The following is an 18,345-nucleotide window of genomic DNA, read 5'->3' as shown; positions in this document are numbered from 1 at the left end:
TTCATCTACTGAAAATTTGTTTCTGAATACTCAACAGAAAGAGACTGTATTTCCTCCACCAATGTATTCTTTGCTTGCTTGCTTGGGCACTTCATATGGAGTATCAAATCTTCCAGATCATTTCACAGGTGCTTTGATCTGGTGCCTAAATTTATGGTAACAGAAAAGAATGCTGCTCTCCAAGATGTACAGCACACATCACCCTTAGCTTTAGAATGCAGATACAGTCCTTCCTCTGCTTGCTGAGCCATAATTTCCTCCTTTTTTCTAACAGCTGTGACTTTGGGTATTCAAGACATAACCTTGATTCTCCTGCATATACGATGTTGCTTTGTTAATGACCAGAGAATGTTTGGCTTGCCAGAGGCCCTCCTTAAATACCTTATCCTCTAAGGACAGGATGCTAGTCAACGCAGTAACTTTAGAAAAAAGCTGTGACTCAGCCTTGCTTCTCTGGCAAACTCAATTGAGAATGTTTTATTTCCCCAGTGCTTCCTCTAATTTGGAGCAGGACAACAATATCACAGATGTCTATTGTCTACTGATCTTATATTTGATGCAACTATTTTGGGATTGTGATAGTAAGAAGTATTTTTTTTTTTTCATTTATACAGGAGGAGAAATGGAATATCCCAAAAGGCACCAGGAAACCCACCCTTGGCCTTGGATTTGCAGGTGATTAATCATTCCTTTCAGACATGCTTGTGAGAGCTGTCTGTGCTGGCTTACTGTAACCTACGTGCTCTGAAACACACTTGGAAACCTCGGAGAGCACTGCAAGGACTGCCAATTCTGAAGTAGGACCGGCCAACACGAGCATAAAACACTGTGTCTCAGTGCAGTTAACTTCAGTTATAGAAGTACACAATTGCCCAAGACAGCGATTTCAGAGCATGCCCTTGTCTCCGGGTCTCATCACAGATGCTGCACTCTTTTGCAGCCTAACCACAAGTGCAAACTTCTGCTGCACGGCATGCAGAATTTAGGCGCTCTTGATAACAGATCTTTGAAGTGTTTTGGTTCAATCTCTAGTCAGAATTAAGTCATACAACTAAAACGAGCTGCTGAGGCACCACATCCCTTCCTGCAACCATGCAGAAAGCCACTTTACAGGAAAGGCAGAAACAACTGCTCTGCAGATATCATTTCACTGTGGGAGGACCTCTTGCCTTGATGGCTCTCCACACTTAAAAACCTTCTACCAGCTTGGGGGCAGAGCCCCTGGAGAGCAGCACTAGCTGCAAGCTAGTGGAGAGTGGGCAGGGGAGCTGCAGCCAGCACCGCCGAGGCCAGTGTGCCCCACTGGGCCGACAGGGAGCGAACAGCAAGGCCAGAGCCGCGGCAGGCAAAGCCAGCGCTGCCTCGGAAGCCGCCCGGAGCAGAGGCCGTTGCCCCCCAGCCTGCGCCCGGGACCCACGGTGCAGGCGCGGCAGGCTTCGCCGAGGGGCCCCCTTCCCCCGGCCCGGCCCCGCCCCCACCCAACCCCCTAACGGCCGCCACCCGTCACGTGCCCTTCCCAGCATGCAGCGCGCGGCGCCTGAGCGGCCGCGTCTTACGTCCGCGGGAAGGGGCGGGGCGCCGCCCTCCCCCGCCCACCACGGGAGCGCGAGGAGGGAGGGCGGGAGACCGCGAGCGTGGCCGGCGGAGAAGGGGCGGGGCGTTTCCCTCCGCCGGGGAAACCGGGGCAACAGCCAATGGGGAAGGCGCCCCGCGGGGCGGGGGGCGGGGCTTCGGGAGGCCGCGGGGCGGGGCCGGGGGCGGGGCCGGCGCCGAGTTGCCGCAGCGCCACCGCCGCTTGTAAACAGATCCCGCCGCACGTGACGCGTGTGAAGTACTTGTGCGGGGGCACCGGGCATTGTCGGCCGCGGCGGCAGGCCGATGACCAGGGGCGGCGGCGGCACTCCTCGCCGGCGGGCTCCGAGCAGAGAGGAGGTGATTCCTCTCCGTCCCCCCTCCTTCTCCTCCTCTCCCTCCGCCTCTCTCGCCGCTCCGGCGGGGACCCAGCGCATCCTCCCCCCGCAGCGCCTTCCCCGTCCCCCCGCCGCTAAGATGGCTGATGGTGGGCGGTGAGGCGGCGCGCGGGGCTGCGGGCAGCCGTTGCCGGCCGGCGCGCGGCGGGGCAGGCAGGGGCGGCTGAGGGGACGGGACGGGAGCGGGGCGGGTGGGGGGTGCGTGGGCAGCTGCGCAGCGCCATGTCCGCCTTCGCCCTGGAGGAGACGCTGGAGGCCGACTGGGTGGCCGTGAGGCCTCACGCCTTCCAGGAGCGGGAGAAGCACAAGTTCGTTTTCATCGTGGCCTGGAATGAGATCGAGGGCAAGTTCGCCATCACCTGCCACAACCGCACGGCGCAGCGCCAGCGCAGCGGCTCCCGCGAGCTCCGCCGCGGCGGCCCCGCCGGCCCCGAGGCCAGAGCCGCCGCCAAGGCCGGCAGCCCCACGGTGCGCAGGGGCCCGGCCTGGGGCACGGACTCCGGCCTGCCGCGGGGCTCCGAGCGGGGCGCGGCGGCCGAGGCGCTGCCGAAGAGCCCGCTGCGCGCCAAGAGCAGCCCGGCCCGGCGGCCGCAGCGGGGCCCGGAGGCGGCAGGTGCCGCCGAAGAGATAGAAGTGCTGGAGCTGGGGAAGGAGGAGGCGGCCGCCGCGCTGTCGCTGCCGTCCTCGCCGCTGCAGGCGGCCGAGCCGGCCGCTCCCGACGCGGAGCCCGCGGGGGAGGAGTGCAGCTGGGCCGGCCTCTTCTCCTTCCAGGACCTGCGGGCTGTGCACCAGCAGCTGTGCTCGGTGAACTCGGAGCTGGAGCCCTACCTGCCTGCCTTCCCCGAGGAGCCCTCGGGCATGTGGACGGTGCTGTTCGGAGCCCCGGAGCTATCCGAGCAGGAGATGGACGCACTCTGCTACAAACTTCAAGTTTACCTGGTCCACAGCTTGGATACCTGCGGCTGGAAGATCCTTTCGCAGGTCCTCTTCACTGAGACTGACGACCCCGAAGAGTATTATGAGAGCCTGAGTGAGCTTCGACAGAAGGGGTACGAGGAGGTGCTGCAGCGGGCCCGCAGGCGAATCCAGGAGGTGAGGCTACCGCATGGTCCACATAACTCCACCTTAGTGTTACCTTTTCTGTACTCTGTGACATCTTCTTTAGTTGTTCTCTCCAGCGGCTCCCCTCTACCTTTGCAGAATTGATCGAACCATGGGACAAAAAAAGTATAGGATAACTGTCTAGTTAAAAAAAAAAAAAAAAAAAAGGCTTTGAAAATGTAAGTAAGAATGAAGCTTAACCTTTCCAAGGTCTCTAGGGCCAGGATTTGAGAAGGTGCAGGTTTCCCTAGTCATCTAAGTGTTGCTCAGTACTTTTTTCTGTGCAGTCGGATGTAGATGTTTGTGAACAACGATCTGATGGATTTGGCAGGGTCTCGCTCCCAGATTTTTGTTCTTGCGTTGCTTTGCACCAGGATGTGTTGGAGGCTGAATTTTTCTGTTTAATGGGAACAGCAACATGTGGCGTTTATTTTGACAGTACAGTTTAGGCACTTGAGGCCAAAAAAATTTAGGTTCCTACGGGCTCTGGGTGCTGATTCTGGTATTTCAAGTGAGATGATGTTTTCCAGTGGAACTGGAGTAACTACAACTTCCGTTCAGCTGGTAAGTTCTTAGAGTTGGGATTTTAAAAAGCAGGCTGTCTGGTCCTAGTGAGTATTAACTGTGTTGCCGTTACTAGTGTCTGACAACACTTGGATGTTTCAGGACTCCATTTCTCTTTGTCATACCATAATATTTAGATGAAAGTAGGTGAAGAGGTTCTGCTAACTTCTAGCATCAGTGTGTGAGATTTTTTTCACATCTTTGAGGACTGCGGTATATGAGGATCCAGATTTTTCCAGTGAAAAAGGAGAATTTAACACTTGTTTTTATGTTTTGGTGGCCTTGATCCAGAATGTGCCAGGATCTGTCTAGGTGCGACTATGTGTGTAAATCAGGTTATGGAATTTCTTATTTTTGCAAGTGCCATCTAAATTCTATTGTGTGGATATTGTATGGTTCTGCTGCTCCAGTTGCTTGCATATATCCTACCAGTGTTGTGCGTTCAAAAATATGTGGTGGTGAATATTTGTTCCTTGATGGAGTATGAGCATATCTACTTGCTGTCTGTTTTGATGGCATAATTTTGAGCCTCTGTAGCATTTGGGCCGAGCTTTTCCATAGTGACTGGAGTTACAGGGTGTGAGAAAAGTGTTTTACCAATGATGAAATCAGGATAAGGGCATCCAAGCGTAGCATTGTCAGGTACAAGTTTATTTCCAAATTGTTGTGTTAGGATATATCATTGTGAGTTTTCTTTTTTTTTTTTTTTTTTTTATGGCTGTTTAAAGGGCTGAGTTAATTCTTGTTAATTTTGGTATACAACTGGCAATTAGTCTAATAGTCTTCTGCAGTAGTTTTAGTCCAGAATATACGAAAGCATATTGTCTTCAGCTTTTATCTCTTTGACTGCATGAATGCTTGGAAGCATGTGCTTAGATTCACTTAGCCTTCAGCTGAGCAGTTCTTATAAGTAGCTGAGCAGGACAAGAGAAGTTCTGTTAAATGTGTGGAGTTTGGGAACTGGGTACCTAACTCGCAGCTTGTGGTGGTTTTGAGGAAACACTAGTTCGGAGTTACTGTGCAAGAACTATTTGTTTCTTGGAGAATCTCGGCTTCCTTTTTGTTGGCACCAGTAGTGTCGGCAAAAAGTATATCCGTTATCAATAGGCAATGCGAGCTTTATCCATCAAGATCTCTAAACTACAACATCTTATTCTCTGTTAATGTTCAGAATTTGGTGCAGACAAAATGGAAGAGCTTACTTGTGTATTTGACTACAGTACAATCTTCATTTCCCATGGTAACCAATCCAGTAGTGTACCTAAAGTCAGTACAGCTGTACTTCTGTCACTGTCAGTTGTGTAAATTGATCCTTCTTTAATTAAAAGTAGTTCATGTTGAAGAAAAGAAACCAATAGAATGACATGCTCTTTCCCTTTTGGCTCTCGGGTTTCTCTTTTCCTTACCTGTTAGTGGTTTACTTGGTCCACAGGAAATACCTTGCTTTTAAGCAAATACTGGTATTGTTTGTCATTGCAATTCTAAGCAGATGAAGCAATGGATGATGGGTACTGCTTGGTATTTCTGAAGTAAAGGTTTTTCGTACTTTGAAGGGAACCTACTGAATCGATGTTTCATCTCTCACTTTAACTTACTTTTCTATCTGTGCTTGAAGTCTGCCTCTTAGCTGATTCTGCTTGTTAGCTGATGGATGCCCGCAATTTTAAATGATTTTACCTCTTACAAGAACTTCTGGAGAAGAGGGGAAGGGATTGAGCAGTATTGGCAACCGAAATGGTATCAAGGAGCATAACGAATGTGAAGGGTCTTCATTAATTTAAAATTGTGCAAAAAACAAGTTTAGAAGTCCAAGACTTTGGCTTAACGTTTTAAAATATGCCTCTGCAGTTTATAATTGTTTCATGTATCTCTCTTTCTTTTTTTTTTTTTTTTTTTTTTTTTTTTTTCCTTTTCTTCCAGGACAAATTCCTCTGTGCAGTTAGATATTACTTGAGAAATGGTTGCAGTTTCTGTTGATTATATTCTTTGGGGTAGAGAAGCAGAGTGACCAACAAAATCTCTCATGGTCGTTGTTTCAGCATCCCGTACTTGGCCATCTGTTGCTTTCCATAAGTTACACACAAGCCAGTTTATTTTCACAGCAGTTAATAACTGTTGCTCTTTGTAATAGGCATTTTTATCTCTGTCTCAATTATAAACCTTTAATAAGCCAGAAGAATGTTGCAAGTACAAACAGATCCAAGATGAGGAAGAAAAATAGTTGTAGAGGAACTGTATGACCTGGAATTAATTTCTTCTGCATAATTTGCAGTTTTGAAATAGCACATCTTTTATTTTTCCAAATAAAACTGTTAATTCTGGAATAGCTTAGGAATTTAATTTATGTTAATTTATGTTTAAGTAAAAACTTGTATCTAAAGGAATAACTATTGTTCTACCTCATTTTTGAAAATGAATAAACACTTGTTCAGAGCTCTTATTCATTAAGTTTATGGCTGTTTAAAAAATTCCTCGGGTGCCCAGCTAGAGGTCTGAGTTCCAATAGGAGACATGATATGGAATCAGTTAATGAACAGATAAAAAGATGTTGTTATTTCAACAGAGAGGATGGCACTGGATCCTTATTTGGAATTCCAGCTTCTTGGTCAGTATTTCCAAAATATTAAACTTTGCATCTAGAAGGCAGGAAAAGTTCTGCTCTTTACTCTTGTTCTTGCCAGTTTCCTGTCTATGTTCCTCCCCATATAACATGGGAGGAGTTTTTCTAGGCTAAGTGTTCATGCTTGTAAATTTTTGTGAGTATAGTAATATCAAAGATCATGTCATACCTCTTTGTCAGGGCTGTGTTGGCAAAAGGTTGAAAGTAGTCACAGTTTTGCTGAATAAAAAGTGGTGTAAGTATAAACTGTGATTAAAAGGGTTTGGTGGCTTAGTCACACGAACAAACATGTTCCATTGTATGCTTATCCTTTTACTTGCTCTTGCATAGCGAGTTGTCAGCTTGGGAAGCGTATCTTTACACTACATGCCTGCTTCAGCATCTCTGAGTTAATGGTACCTATGAATCTGTCTGTTTCTTATAGCTCTTAATTGCCATGGCAGTCTGAAATTTGGCAGATGATAGCCTATAGGATCTTGAATGCCAGTTATAAAACTAGTCAGACTGGCTTTCATTTTGTTGTTGCATCTGTAAAGTATATGAATTCTAGTATCTGCAGGCACACTCTTAAAGACCATTTTCCATCTCTGTTCTGTGTGTGTTCTTTTGAATTGCTTTAATAGAAAAGTTCAGAAACACTTTTTAGTGATGATTAAATTCTGAAGAAATTCTGAGAGCATCTTATTTTCTGTGGTGAACCTAAGACTGTCTTGGGAGTGAGGGCCTACTGATATTTTTAATCTCCCCTGTATAGTGGGATATTTTACTAAGCACCAGAATAACCTTGGGAACTTTTATTTTACATCGGTTGGCTTAATTTTCTTTTGATTCAAAGGGCTAGCAAGGGTAAGAAAAATTGACATAAAAATCTTCTATTTTGTTACAGTAACAAGTTGTATGAGAGGAAAATGTAGGTTTTTTGACAGAAATCTGTATCGTAATTTTCTTTTCTTCTTAAATCAGTATGTATACAATTTTTTAAAATGACTTGCACATCTTTAGTAGGGAAATGTTTTTTGTTTTCAATGAATGAAATATGATTGTCAAATCACACAAATTGATAAGTAATTGATTTGGTTATAAATCATGGACTTTCACATTTGTTGCTTTCCAAGGGTGCTGTTGCATATTTCTGTTTACATCAAAAAAGCTAATACCCATAGGGTATTCTTTTCTTTTGTTGAACCTGTTCTGATGTTTTAGAGAAAATTTAATACTCAGGATCATCTCAGTAACTGGGAGAATTTCATTTCCTTGCCTTTGACTATGTGCATTCGGTTCTGAAGTAAATGTGTATATGGTAGGGTAGTGGGGCACTGTACCAAAAATGCAAGTTTTCCAGAGGTAAGGTGACCTGTTTCTGTTCAGTGATCTTCTGCTAGACAGAGCGTGATTTAAAGAGAGATTTCAACATCAAACTCATAAGTAATAAAAAGTAAATAATATTAAAACACTACAAAAAAGTATTCAGTGTTTCAGTAATACAAAAAATAAATGCTAGCAGTAGTGTTTCCATCAAAACCAATGTAATATCTTTCTATGCAAGAAGCAAAGAAAACTGGATCCTGTATGTTAACTGCAATAGCTAGATTTAGAAGATATATAAAGTGTCTCAGGAGACAATGCTGGTTAGGTTTAACTTTGGGAGCAGAGAGGATTAAAATAAGATATACTGTGGATTTTGTTTTCCTATTGATATGACTAGAGCAGAGTTAAGACTCATGCTGAGCATTCTGGAAACCCAACCTGTTTTTGTTTGAAAGCTGCTTTTTATGTACTCATTATTTGTAGTGTTAACACTTGTTTGCAGTAAAACTCTTTTGATTCACTTATAAATACTTCATAAATAGGCTCTTTAAGTACTGTACCAGTACTATAAGTTAGTACTAACCAAAATATGGTATGTCAGCAGCTGTAGAGTATGCTCTGTAGAACACGTAAGTAGACTCCAAGTTCTTAGGAGAAACACGGTAATAGTACTCCGGCTAGTACGTGTGTTGCTGTCCAACCAAAGATATTTTCTTCCTTGTTAGCCATCATCTTTTTATTGATCTAATTTGCAGCTGGAGTCATTAGCAGTTATTTCTGCTTGTTATAAACTAGTCCTAAGTTAATAAATATTTTAAAGGCTTGACATTTTAGGATTTTAGGCATTGGAAGTTCATACCTGGCTCATTCTGCAAGCACAAAATCCAATAGCAAGGATACTGCAGTACATTTTCAGATAAGCAAAATGAAATGTGGAGTGGTTCCCCCTTTCCCTTTTTCTGCAAATCATAAAAATCGAAGTCACATGGATATTTTGTTTTCAGTGTTTCAGTGAAATGTGTTCTGTATATATAAATCTATATTAGAAGTTAAACACCTGATGGTGATGTGATCCTACTGGAAGATGTGGAAGTAAGGTAGAGAGGGCTATTTCACCTGAGATTCTTGGACCCTTGCAGTAGCAAGGATAATTAAGTCTACAACAGCTTAATCATATGGTGGACTCACAGTTGCTGAAAGCCTAAGATATGATTACATTAGAGACTTATAGACTTGTGATCATAGGTTAATTAGATTTTTTTTTTTTTCATTTTTGTCAGTCTTTTTGTGTTGTCTCTTTTCCAGTCCCAGTAGGATACTTGTTTTGAATTTGAAGTTTGGGTTGGTTTTTTATCTTTTTTTCCCCTTTCTACAGTGCACTATATGTAGATAGACTTCATGCATTGTTTTATTAATGCCTTGTTAAGTTTGTCAAGAGCTAGCTGAAGACTATGAATACATTTCTTCAAAACATGTACAAATCATATGTACACAAAGAAAAGGACATTTGCTTGAAAAATTAGGTCTTCCTTGACAGAACTTAAGTCTTACATAAAAAATAAGAGTATATTCTGTAGAATATAGCAATACTGTTCAGTATGACCCTTAGTCAGTAAGCTTAGACTTAATTTTTAGAAACTGAAGACAGCAGCTTGCCGGTCCCATAGTTCATTTCCTTTTCCAAGTACCTGGGAGAAAGAAAAAGGAAATAAAATGCAATATATCCTCTGTTTAACTGTCTGACCTGGGATTGGGGAACCATTTATGTCTTGTAGTTGGGAGAGTGTTCTGCTGCTGAGATTGTTTTATTTGATATTACCCTTCAAAATTTGAAGTGTTTTGTTTTCCTAGATGTAGAGGTAGACTTTCCTCTATTTTTTGTTTAAAGTTGTTCTAGTTGATGTACAATTGCAGCATTTTCATATGCCAGAATATTTTGAAGAGATATGTACCACCTATGCAATAAACACTCTGTAATCCATTATGCTCCTCGGGATTCACAGCTCACTTCGTTTCTTAGCTTTTAGAGGTGGTGTTGGGTTGTCTTTTCTTTGTGTTTACCTTTGTCTTCTTGCATATTTTTTTCCTCAATTTTTCCAACATTATTTTCTTTCTCTTCAATTTTCCTACCTTCAAGTCGATGCCTTTTTTAATCCGCTAACTTTTTTTTCCCCTCTGTTTCTGTTTGAGATAGTATTATACAGGCAGGTTTAGAATTTGAAAGCAGATTCTTTCTAATCATTTCATCTGTTATGTTTCTTGCTATAATATGACAAGACACTGCTTACAGATGATCAGTGAGGTTTATGTTGTTCTTTATAGATGTAAATATTGCTATCACAGAGCTGAAGAAGGCAGAGTTTTTCAGAAATGGCTGGACTTACCATTTTTCCTCTTTGGGGGGTGCTTTTAAGGATTCCTTTTTTGATATTAGTGGAAACATACCATTGCAGTCTACCAGGAAATTGCTGTTATTGGCAAGAACTTCAGTCAAAGTTACCACAATGTATTTTTTTAGTACCATACAAAAGCAAGAGAAGCAAATGAACATGAATTGAACTCTATAGAAGAACCTGCACCTAAAATGTATTTTGTGATTTTCGGCAACTGAAGTACTCGGGAGTTGCCAGTAATACAACAGTCATGTTGTTTCTTCTCTCTTTCCTAGGAGGAAAAAAAAAAACCACAAAAAAACCTAGTTAAAATAAATAACTTTATTTTTAAAATATGCCACAAGTTATTGTTAATTTACTATGTAGTCAAAGCTTGTAAATAAGATACTCTGCTGTTGTAAACATTTTCCTGTGTTAAAAATTGAGTGTCCAGAAGTTTTGTCCTGCTATGGGTATTCAGCATCACAGTGCTCTGGGGAAGGAGCCTATGAGGCTAACAGCAGCTGTAGGTTTAGCTATGTAGTGTATAGTGATCTAGATTAGAAGATTGAGAGTTTTTGAGGAAGGGAGCCAAAGTTCTTATACATTGGAACAATGTATTTGAATTACTTGTACATCTTGCATAGTACTAACATCACTGTAACCATTCAGAGCAAACATCTTGGATAGTTCACTGAAAATCCCGGCTTTAAGTGCAGTGCGGATGAATAGCAAGCATGCAAGAATGTTTTAAGAATGGTGAAAAAAGAATTGTTGTGCCCTTATAGGAAGTAATGGTATGATCTCATCAGAAATCTGGTGGTGCTACTTGCTAGAATACAGGTTAGTCTTTAAGAATAATAGTTGAAGCCCTTGCATAACTTGAAACAGGATTATAAAAACAAAGAAAATAGTCCAAATTTGTTGGGCAGGAGATTGCATGATCTCATAGTATCTTCCAGTCATAAGCTGTATAAATTAATAAGGGAAATGTGTTTTTGTTTTAATTAGTTTGTTGTTGAAACTTGCCCAATTCCCATTTTCTGAAGAATTTGGGCCTGAAATATAAACCAAACCATTATTAGTTTGTCTGAAAACTTCATGAAGAATTTTAACACACAATGGTAGATGTTAACTTGAAACATCTCCACAAATGTCTCCTTGTTTACTAGCTCTTGCTTGTCAATTGTGTTCGTTATTATTAGGAACCTTATTAGAGGCTCATTTGTGCAGTTTGGGTTTTACTTTTTGGTTAACTCTTCTGGTCCTAGGCAGAAAGGTGTTTTGATGTGCAGAGAGCTTCCCTGGCAAGCTAGTTTTTGAAAATCATTATCTGGAGCCATTCAGAGTAGATGCAAGTAGAATGCTAGTGGTGTATCTGCCTATGACTCTGCTCACTAGTTGCAAACATTTTGGCAGAGGTTGTTTTCAGTTAAAAACCTTTTACTGGTAAGGCCCTATCTCTGAGTTTCCTTTCTATCCTTTTCTGTTTGTGGTATTTATATAGTAGAAGTTATCAAATGTATGGATTTTTTTTCGTTACATATGGGGCAGACAAATGTTACCCATTCAGAAAAATGTGAATGCTTAGTGGACTTTTTTTGTCAACGAGTTGCTCCTGGAAAGGTGTTATAAAACACTTCCAGTCATTCAGCACACCCCCCGCCCCTCCCGCCCTTTGTTTTTTCCTGAAAGTAAATTGAGTACCTCTGCTTTCTTAAAAGGTAATGGAAATTTTTGTTTGTTTTATGCTACTGTTGTAGTAATTTCCAAAATGCATGTGTAGACAAATGTTTATATGACCTTCTTTTGCAAAAAATGCTCTGATATTGGTGTGAGAAAACTGGATTTTTTTTTTCCTTTGAAAAACGTTGTTTAAATAATCAGTTAGCATTTGTTTGTGATGACTTGCAGACAATTTATGTGGGTCATCTAAAAGTAGTAGTAGCACAACTTTTCATATAGCAGCATTGCATCATGACTTGTTTTGAGCTACTTTAGGGAGAGAGTATGTAAAAGGTTTTTCAGTAACTTAGAATCATGGTTTATTATGTTAGACGGAACTTCTCTGGGTTTTCTAGTTGAACCCTGTGCTTAAAATAGAACTAATTTTGATTAGGGCTTTTTTAAAAAAAGGAAAACAAAACAAACAAAAAAACCTTTAAATAACACTGTGTGCTTTGTATCTGTTTTAAGAAAATGTAAAAAAAGAAAAAGAAACGTATTAATTTGGTTGCGAAACTTTTGAGGGAGAAAATCTGTAGATCAGTTTTAGAAGTTTCTGAAAGTTTGTATTCTACAAATAGCACTTGTAGCTTCAGAGCCCAAATTCTTCAGCCTTCAGTCATGTGATATTTGTTTATAATCATCAGATGTCAGAATTTTAAATTGTACCATTTTGTCACTTCAGAGTAGTGTAATTCAGCAAAAAATCCATATGTGGGAGGAATTTAAAAAAATCCCAAACTGCTTGCAATATTGGAGCTGTTCTGGAAGAGCTGAATTAATAGGTAAATGACATGTATTATTTCAACTGTGTTTTATCATGCTGCTTTATCACATATGGATTTTATTTCTCCATAACATTTAAACTGTGTAATCTTTCCCCTTCGTTTCTCCATGAAAACAGGAACAAAACTAACCCAAACTGGTAACGCCACAGAATACATGTCGGTGTTCACTTGATACTAATATAAATTGCTTTTGTCTGAAATGTTGTGCTGTTATGATAGTGATTTAATAGATTATTATTTACATGATATTTACTGTTAGAGTAAGAGGAAAAATAGTCTGCATGATACGGGATTTCAGGAGTTTCTTGATATCTTATTTAGCCTTTCATTAGTATTATTGGGCTGTAAATGTGTTCTTTCTGTTGGGCTTTTTTGGATGTTGTATTGAACTTTTAAATAAAAAAACCCCAGTATTTTAGCTTAGAAACTTTAAAATCTGCATTTAGTCATGCGTAATGCTGTTTCTTTCTTAGGCCTGCCTTTCCATGGTTTCACCATTGTATAAGGTGCTGTAAAGGTTGAAACAGTGTGGAACTATACCAGCCTTGAGAAATCACAGGGGGCTATTTGAGATAACTGTCGGCTATCGTCCAGTTGTTGAAGGGAGCTGAGGAACTGGATCATCAGCTTGCTAGTGCTGAGCGAGGGGGAACCTATTGCTTTCTGTCCTACCCCCTTCAGCTTTGTGTTCCTTCCTGTGTGCTTCTGTGTCCTTGCGGTCTGCTGATTCAACTCAGTAAATTAATCCAAGAGAAACTACAGAAATAGCTTTCTGCCAAATGCTTAGTTGAAGAGTCTGATAAATATCAAAGCCAGTGCAGTGGAGGAAGAGGGCACACAGGAGCAGAAGGAACAAGGAACCTGTGTGGTATTGGAAGAAGAGAGGGAACAGGGGAGGGGAAGTGGGACCTCCTGTCGATAGCAGCAAGCCATTAGCTCAGCTCAGCTTTAAAAAGTAAATTCACCTGTACTAGTGCTTTGAATCTGGTATTGTCACAATGCTTTACCTGCTTTGAATTAGACTTCTAAAAGCCTAACATTAGATTTCTCAGACATTTGAGAATATCTGCTACCATGCCAAATGCATTGTAAAACTGGTAAGAGTACTAATTCAGTGCTGCTGATATGCTTCCCATGAGCTGACGTCAGAGTGAAATTGATTATACCTTTTAAATATTTTTTCTTCCCATCAAATTTTCACATTTGTTTTCATAAAAGAACATTTGCTCTTCAGCAGAGTGGGTATTTGGCTAGACCTGTGTCCTGACATTGCAAACCTTACACAAAGAAGGGTTTTAAGAGTAGCATTATACCTTTTAAAAATTGCATTATACCTGCTAGAGTAAATGTATTCATTGCATGCAAATATTAGTTTGTTTAGGCAGTTGTCCGTTTTGAGGCTCTTGAATGTGTTTTCCTGACTAATAGCGTAGTTCAGAAGCACAGAAGAAGAGGGTATGTGGACCAGAAGTTAATGTGTTTTATGGCACAGCATGAACACTTATGTAATGTATGTTCTCAGTCTTCTGACTTTGGGTTTTTTTGATCAGAATCCTGAAGAAAAAAAGTACTTAGAACTCATTAGGACATGTGTAAAATAAGCTTGTTGCCAAGCCTTCAGGGTGAGGTGTTGCCTAGAAGTCTTTTTGTTCAGAGTTACCATGTTCCAACTCATCAGTCATTCATTAGTGACTTTATCTTTCAGTTATTTTGCCCCTTTGCAAAGGGAAGAGTCCCAGAGTGCTATAATAACTTTGAAATACAGTAAACAGATATATTTTATTCATCAAATTACATTACAATGTAAATACCTATTTCTGTGTTACTAACAGCAGAAAAAAGCCTAGCACTCCTGTACAATGGGCACTCCTATGCAATTAGCCCTTGTTTGCTATGATTTCTGTAGCTTATTTGCGGCTGTGTTATTCTAAGTAATATGCTAAATTCAAACAAATACCTAGTTTTTATAAACACTCATTTGGCATGATAGTGCAACTCAGGAGGGGCACAGCCACATCACACAGTAAGGTAAGGTGATCAGATAAGTGCCATCTTAAAATAAAAGCAGCTTTACCATGATGTTACACATATGTTTGTCTTGTTTACAGAAAAGGGGATGCATAGTTTTTAATGGTTGACATCTCCCTCTTTCAGAAGAGGTCTGGTGTGCCATACATGGTTGTCAGAGTTGGCAGCTTTAAGCCTGAGCCTTGTGATATTCCAACAAGTTATATATATACATACAGTTCTGCTGAGATTTCTATTTACAATTTTGGGTGGGAGGGGAGAAGTTGCATTGTTCAGTAATGATGCATACTGGAAATAATGTTTTGGCTCACTTGGCTATGTTAAAATACTACTTCAATTTTTCTTACCCAGTTCAGTTATTTTCCTTTTCTATGGACTTGTATTACAGGTAGTGTGTTGAAATGAGCTGTGTTTTGATAGGCAGTGTAAATGAACTTGACAAAAGTAATTGTTATTGTCCTAGGAGCTGTTAACCTAAGTATAAATGAAGGTAATGGATATGAGTGAAAAGAGGTCAGGCACTCTGCAGTGAGGTGGTCTTAGCCTTCTGGTGTGCTCTCTTGTAGTGGGTTGACCTTGGCTACCAGGTGCCCACCAAGCTGCTTTATCACTCCCCCCCCACCCCCCTCCTCAGCTGGACACAGAGAGAAAATACAATGAAAGGCTCATGGGTTGAGATAAGGACAGGGGGAGATCACTCACCAATTACCGTCACGGGCAAAACAGACTCGACTTGGGGAAATTAATTTAATTTATTGCCAATCAAATCAGAGTATGATAATGAGAAATAAAACCAAATCTTAAAAACTCCTTCCCCCCACCCCTCCCCTCTTCTTGGGCTCAACTTCACTCCTTCACACCACCGTGGCTGATGGGCTCAGCCTTGGCCAGCAGCAGGTCCATCTTGGAGCCAGCTGGCAATGACTCTGTTGGACATGGGGGAGGCTTCTGGCATCTGCTCACATAAGCCATCAGCATAGACCCCTGCTACAAAAACCTTGCCACCTACACCCAGTACATCTCTGCACACATGTATTGAGGTACACAGGCTCTCTGCATGCAGGTTTAAAACAGGGTTTAAAGAGGAATAATGTTGCTTGCTTGATAGGGGCAGCTCTTCAGAGGCCTAGAAGATACATCTTATGGAAGTGTTCCTTTTTATTTCCTGTGTTTTAAATACCCTTTATTTTACTTCCCAATATCTTTTTTGGGTTTTGTTTTGTTTGCATGTGTTTGCTGTTTGTTTCTTAGAATAACTGCAAACTTTGAACATGTGTTTGTTATGTGTGTTTTATGTGTGTGTTTGGTTTGATTGTTTTAATTAATCTGTAATTTAATTAATCTTCTGTAAACAGCCCTTCAGAAAATTCTCTCAAAATCCAGACAATAACCTTTGCAATGCGCCAGCATACACTTCCAATTCCTTATCTTCAGAAGCCTAGTTGAAAAAATTGGACTCTTTTGTCCACTCAGTAGGTGGATGGTTGCTCTATGTACCAATTATAAACTGTGTGGTTTCCAAATAAGTTTCATATTAAACTCACTTGTTTGTATCTTATTTTAATCTTAAGAGGTTAGACAGATGTAGTACTTGTTCCAGCACTTCTCATGCTGGGCAGTATTACCTTATTTGTTTATGCTGTCCCAACTCTGCATCCATCTTTTGTATTCTCTTCGATGATTTCTGCCCCAGCAGTAAAATATATTTTAGATCTGTATTGGAGAGTCAGGCTTTGGTCCGTTACTGGGGCATTCACCTGCTACAATAATGCAAATGATCTTTTTATATTACAAAGGCAAGGATTGTTGATGGCAGTGCAATCATGCAAACAGAAAGCTAAATGTCCTGGCAAAGCTTGATCTTTTCACCACAGCAGGTGACATTTAAATACAGGACCGTGCATGTAAGAGAGAGAGAGAAGCAGTTTGCCTATACAGATTTCATGTAGTTGAGACTCCTGCTCATTACCAGGACGTGTGGGTGTGTGTTTGGTTTTAACAAGAATTTTTTTTGTTTGTTTAAAGATTGTTTGAAAGGAGAGAGAATAGAAACAATTTTAAGGATGTTCCGATATAAGAAATTGCAGTCTAAGTTCAGTTGCTAGAATTTTGCATCCAAATTTTATGTACTCTGGAGCTTTACTTCTTTGGAACTTCTTGTCTGGAGCTCATTGCAGACTATTGCAAGTGTATCAGCAGGAGGATTTGGTATTTTACTCTTAGGGCTCCTGTTCAGTAGAAAGGATGGAGTATCTAAAAACTACTCTATCTGTAGTACTGTACTTCTCTCTGAAAACAGCTGTTCTTAGTTTTATCTGTGATCTTAAATACACTGCTTCAATTAAAAATCTTTAAAATTCATCCTGGAAATGGCAAGTAATACTATCAGGCTTATGAGAATCTAAATTTATAGGAAAATACGGTATTCTGTAATTACTATTATTAAAAAAATATGAAGGAGCTTAGGAAGAGACTGAAAAATATCTTTATGGCCTGTTTTAGCTAAAAATGGATATGTGTTTTATTGCAATGTTTTTATAAAATACGCAAAATAAAATAGGAATAACAGGGAAAGTTTTGGGAATAATAGCAAAGGAAATGTAAGACTCGACTCTTCACTGATTAAATGAAGCTTTGGATTATGCTCCCAACTGAGGTCAACCCACACATAATTGCACTGTCTGCTGTAATACTTTTAAAGCTTTATAGACAAAATAATTTTTTAAAATGTACTGAAGACAGAAATAATCTTTGTTATATAGTTCAAATATATGTGCTGTTAAATTGAAAAAAATGTGTTTCCTCCTGGTTAGAGTCTATCTGCATAATAGTTGCCTAGAATATATGGATTCAGTTGTGAACAATGTAACATCTGTGAAACAGGATTCTTAAAATAAATGCAGTATTCAATGGGTATAGTGCTAGTGAGGCCTGTACAGGATATTACTCTACCCTCCTCCACCCACTTCTTTAAATAATATAATTAAAAAATGTGAAAGTCAAAAATTCATACTGAGACTGTTGAAGTAAATGAACAGTAACACAGAATGTCTGTGCTGAGAACTAATCATGAGTAGGGCATAAAACATGCCACAAAAATTATTCATGTATTTTATGCTAACACCTTGAAAACTGCATGGTTTTAAGGTGCCAGGTTGTTGTAGGCATTCGGCCAGCTTAAGCAATGTCTTCATCTTACTGAGAGGTATTAGCTGAATTTTCATTTTTCTAATATAGTGCATCGTCTACGTACTGCCTGTGTGAAAATTGGAACATACACAGTTAAACTACCTGGGAGTCTGTGGAGGGCCTGGTTTGCCTTATGACATTATTAATTCAGTGGATTCTGTGCTAGACCCAGCGTTATTGTTATCTGATAGTCTGAATACTGTCTGGATGGCAGCCAGCTAAAAAAATGCTTCAGCTGACTTTGATCCAGAACAGGAAGGCTTCCATCGGGCTGCTTTATAGAGCGAAGTGGGAGAGGTTCTCTGCACAGCCAGCTTAGCACCATCTGTCTCCTATGTCCGTGCCCCTTTAGGAGTGGTGGCAGTAAAGCAGCCTGAACTCTTCATCAGGCTTACAAGGCTCTGTCTAGAAGCAGAATCAGACCTATCAGGAGTTGAGGATTAGGCTTACGATTGGGGTAACCCCTGCAGCAGACCAAACAGAACTGGATATGGACAAGACCTTGAAATGATGCCCATTTACTTGTCTTCTGTATGTGCAGGAATGTAATGGGAATTTATTACTTTATCCATACCATTTCCAGTGGCGGACATGATTTTCACTGAACAACCAGCTAATTATAAGTAGATACTTGCTTTTATTGTCCTTAAGATGTCTTTGTACTATGGTGATGGTCATAA

The 18,345-nt window shown here is 40.8% G+C and overlaps 1 protein-coding gene across 3 annotated transcripts in view; it reads left to right on the top strand.

The window, feature by feature from the left end:
* The first annotated feature begins 1,815 nt into the window (after nucleotides 1–1,815).
* The window catches only part of JMY (junction mediating and regulatory protein, p53 cofactor), a 68,029-nt gene continuing 51,499 nt past the window's right edge, over nucleotides 1,816–18,345 (top strand). For all 3 annotated transcript variants that reach the window (XR_014230737.1, XR_014230738.1, XM_082337069.1), the window contains exon 1: nucleotides 1,816–3,062. Coding sequence is in view for 1 of the 3 variants with exons in the window: in XM_082337069.1 (XP_082193195.1) it covers nucleotides 2,193–3,062 (870 nt within the window). In the remaining 2 variants the exon portion in view is untranslated. The remainder of the gene's footprint in view (nucleotides 3,063–18,345) is intronic.

The sequence above is a fragment of the Platalea leucorodia genome (genome assembly GCF_965183815.1).
Source record: "Platalea leucorodia genome assembly, chromosome: Z".
NCBI lineage: Eukaryota > Metazoa > Chordata > Aves > Pelecaniformes > Threskiornithidae > Platalea > Platalea leucorodia.
Note: the sequence above shows the minus strand (reverse complement) of the source record. Positions and strands in the feature narration are given on the sequence as shown.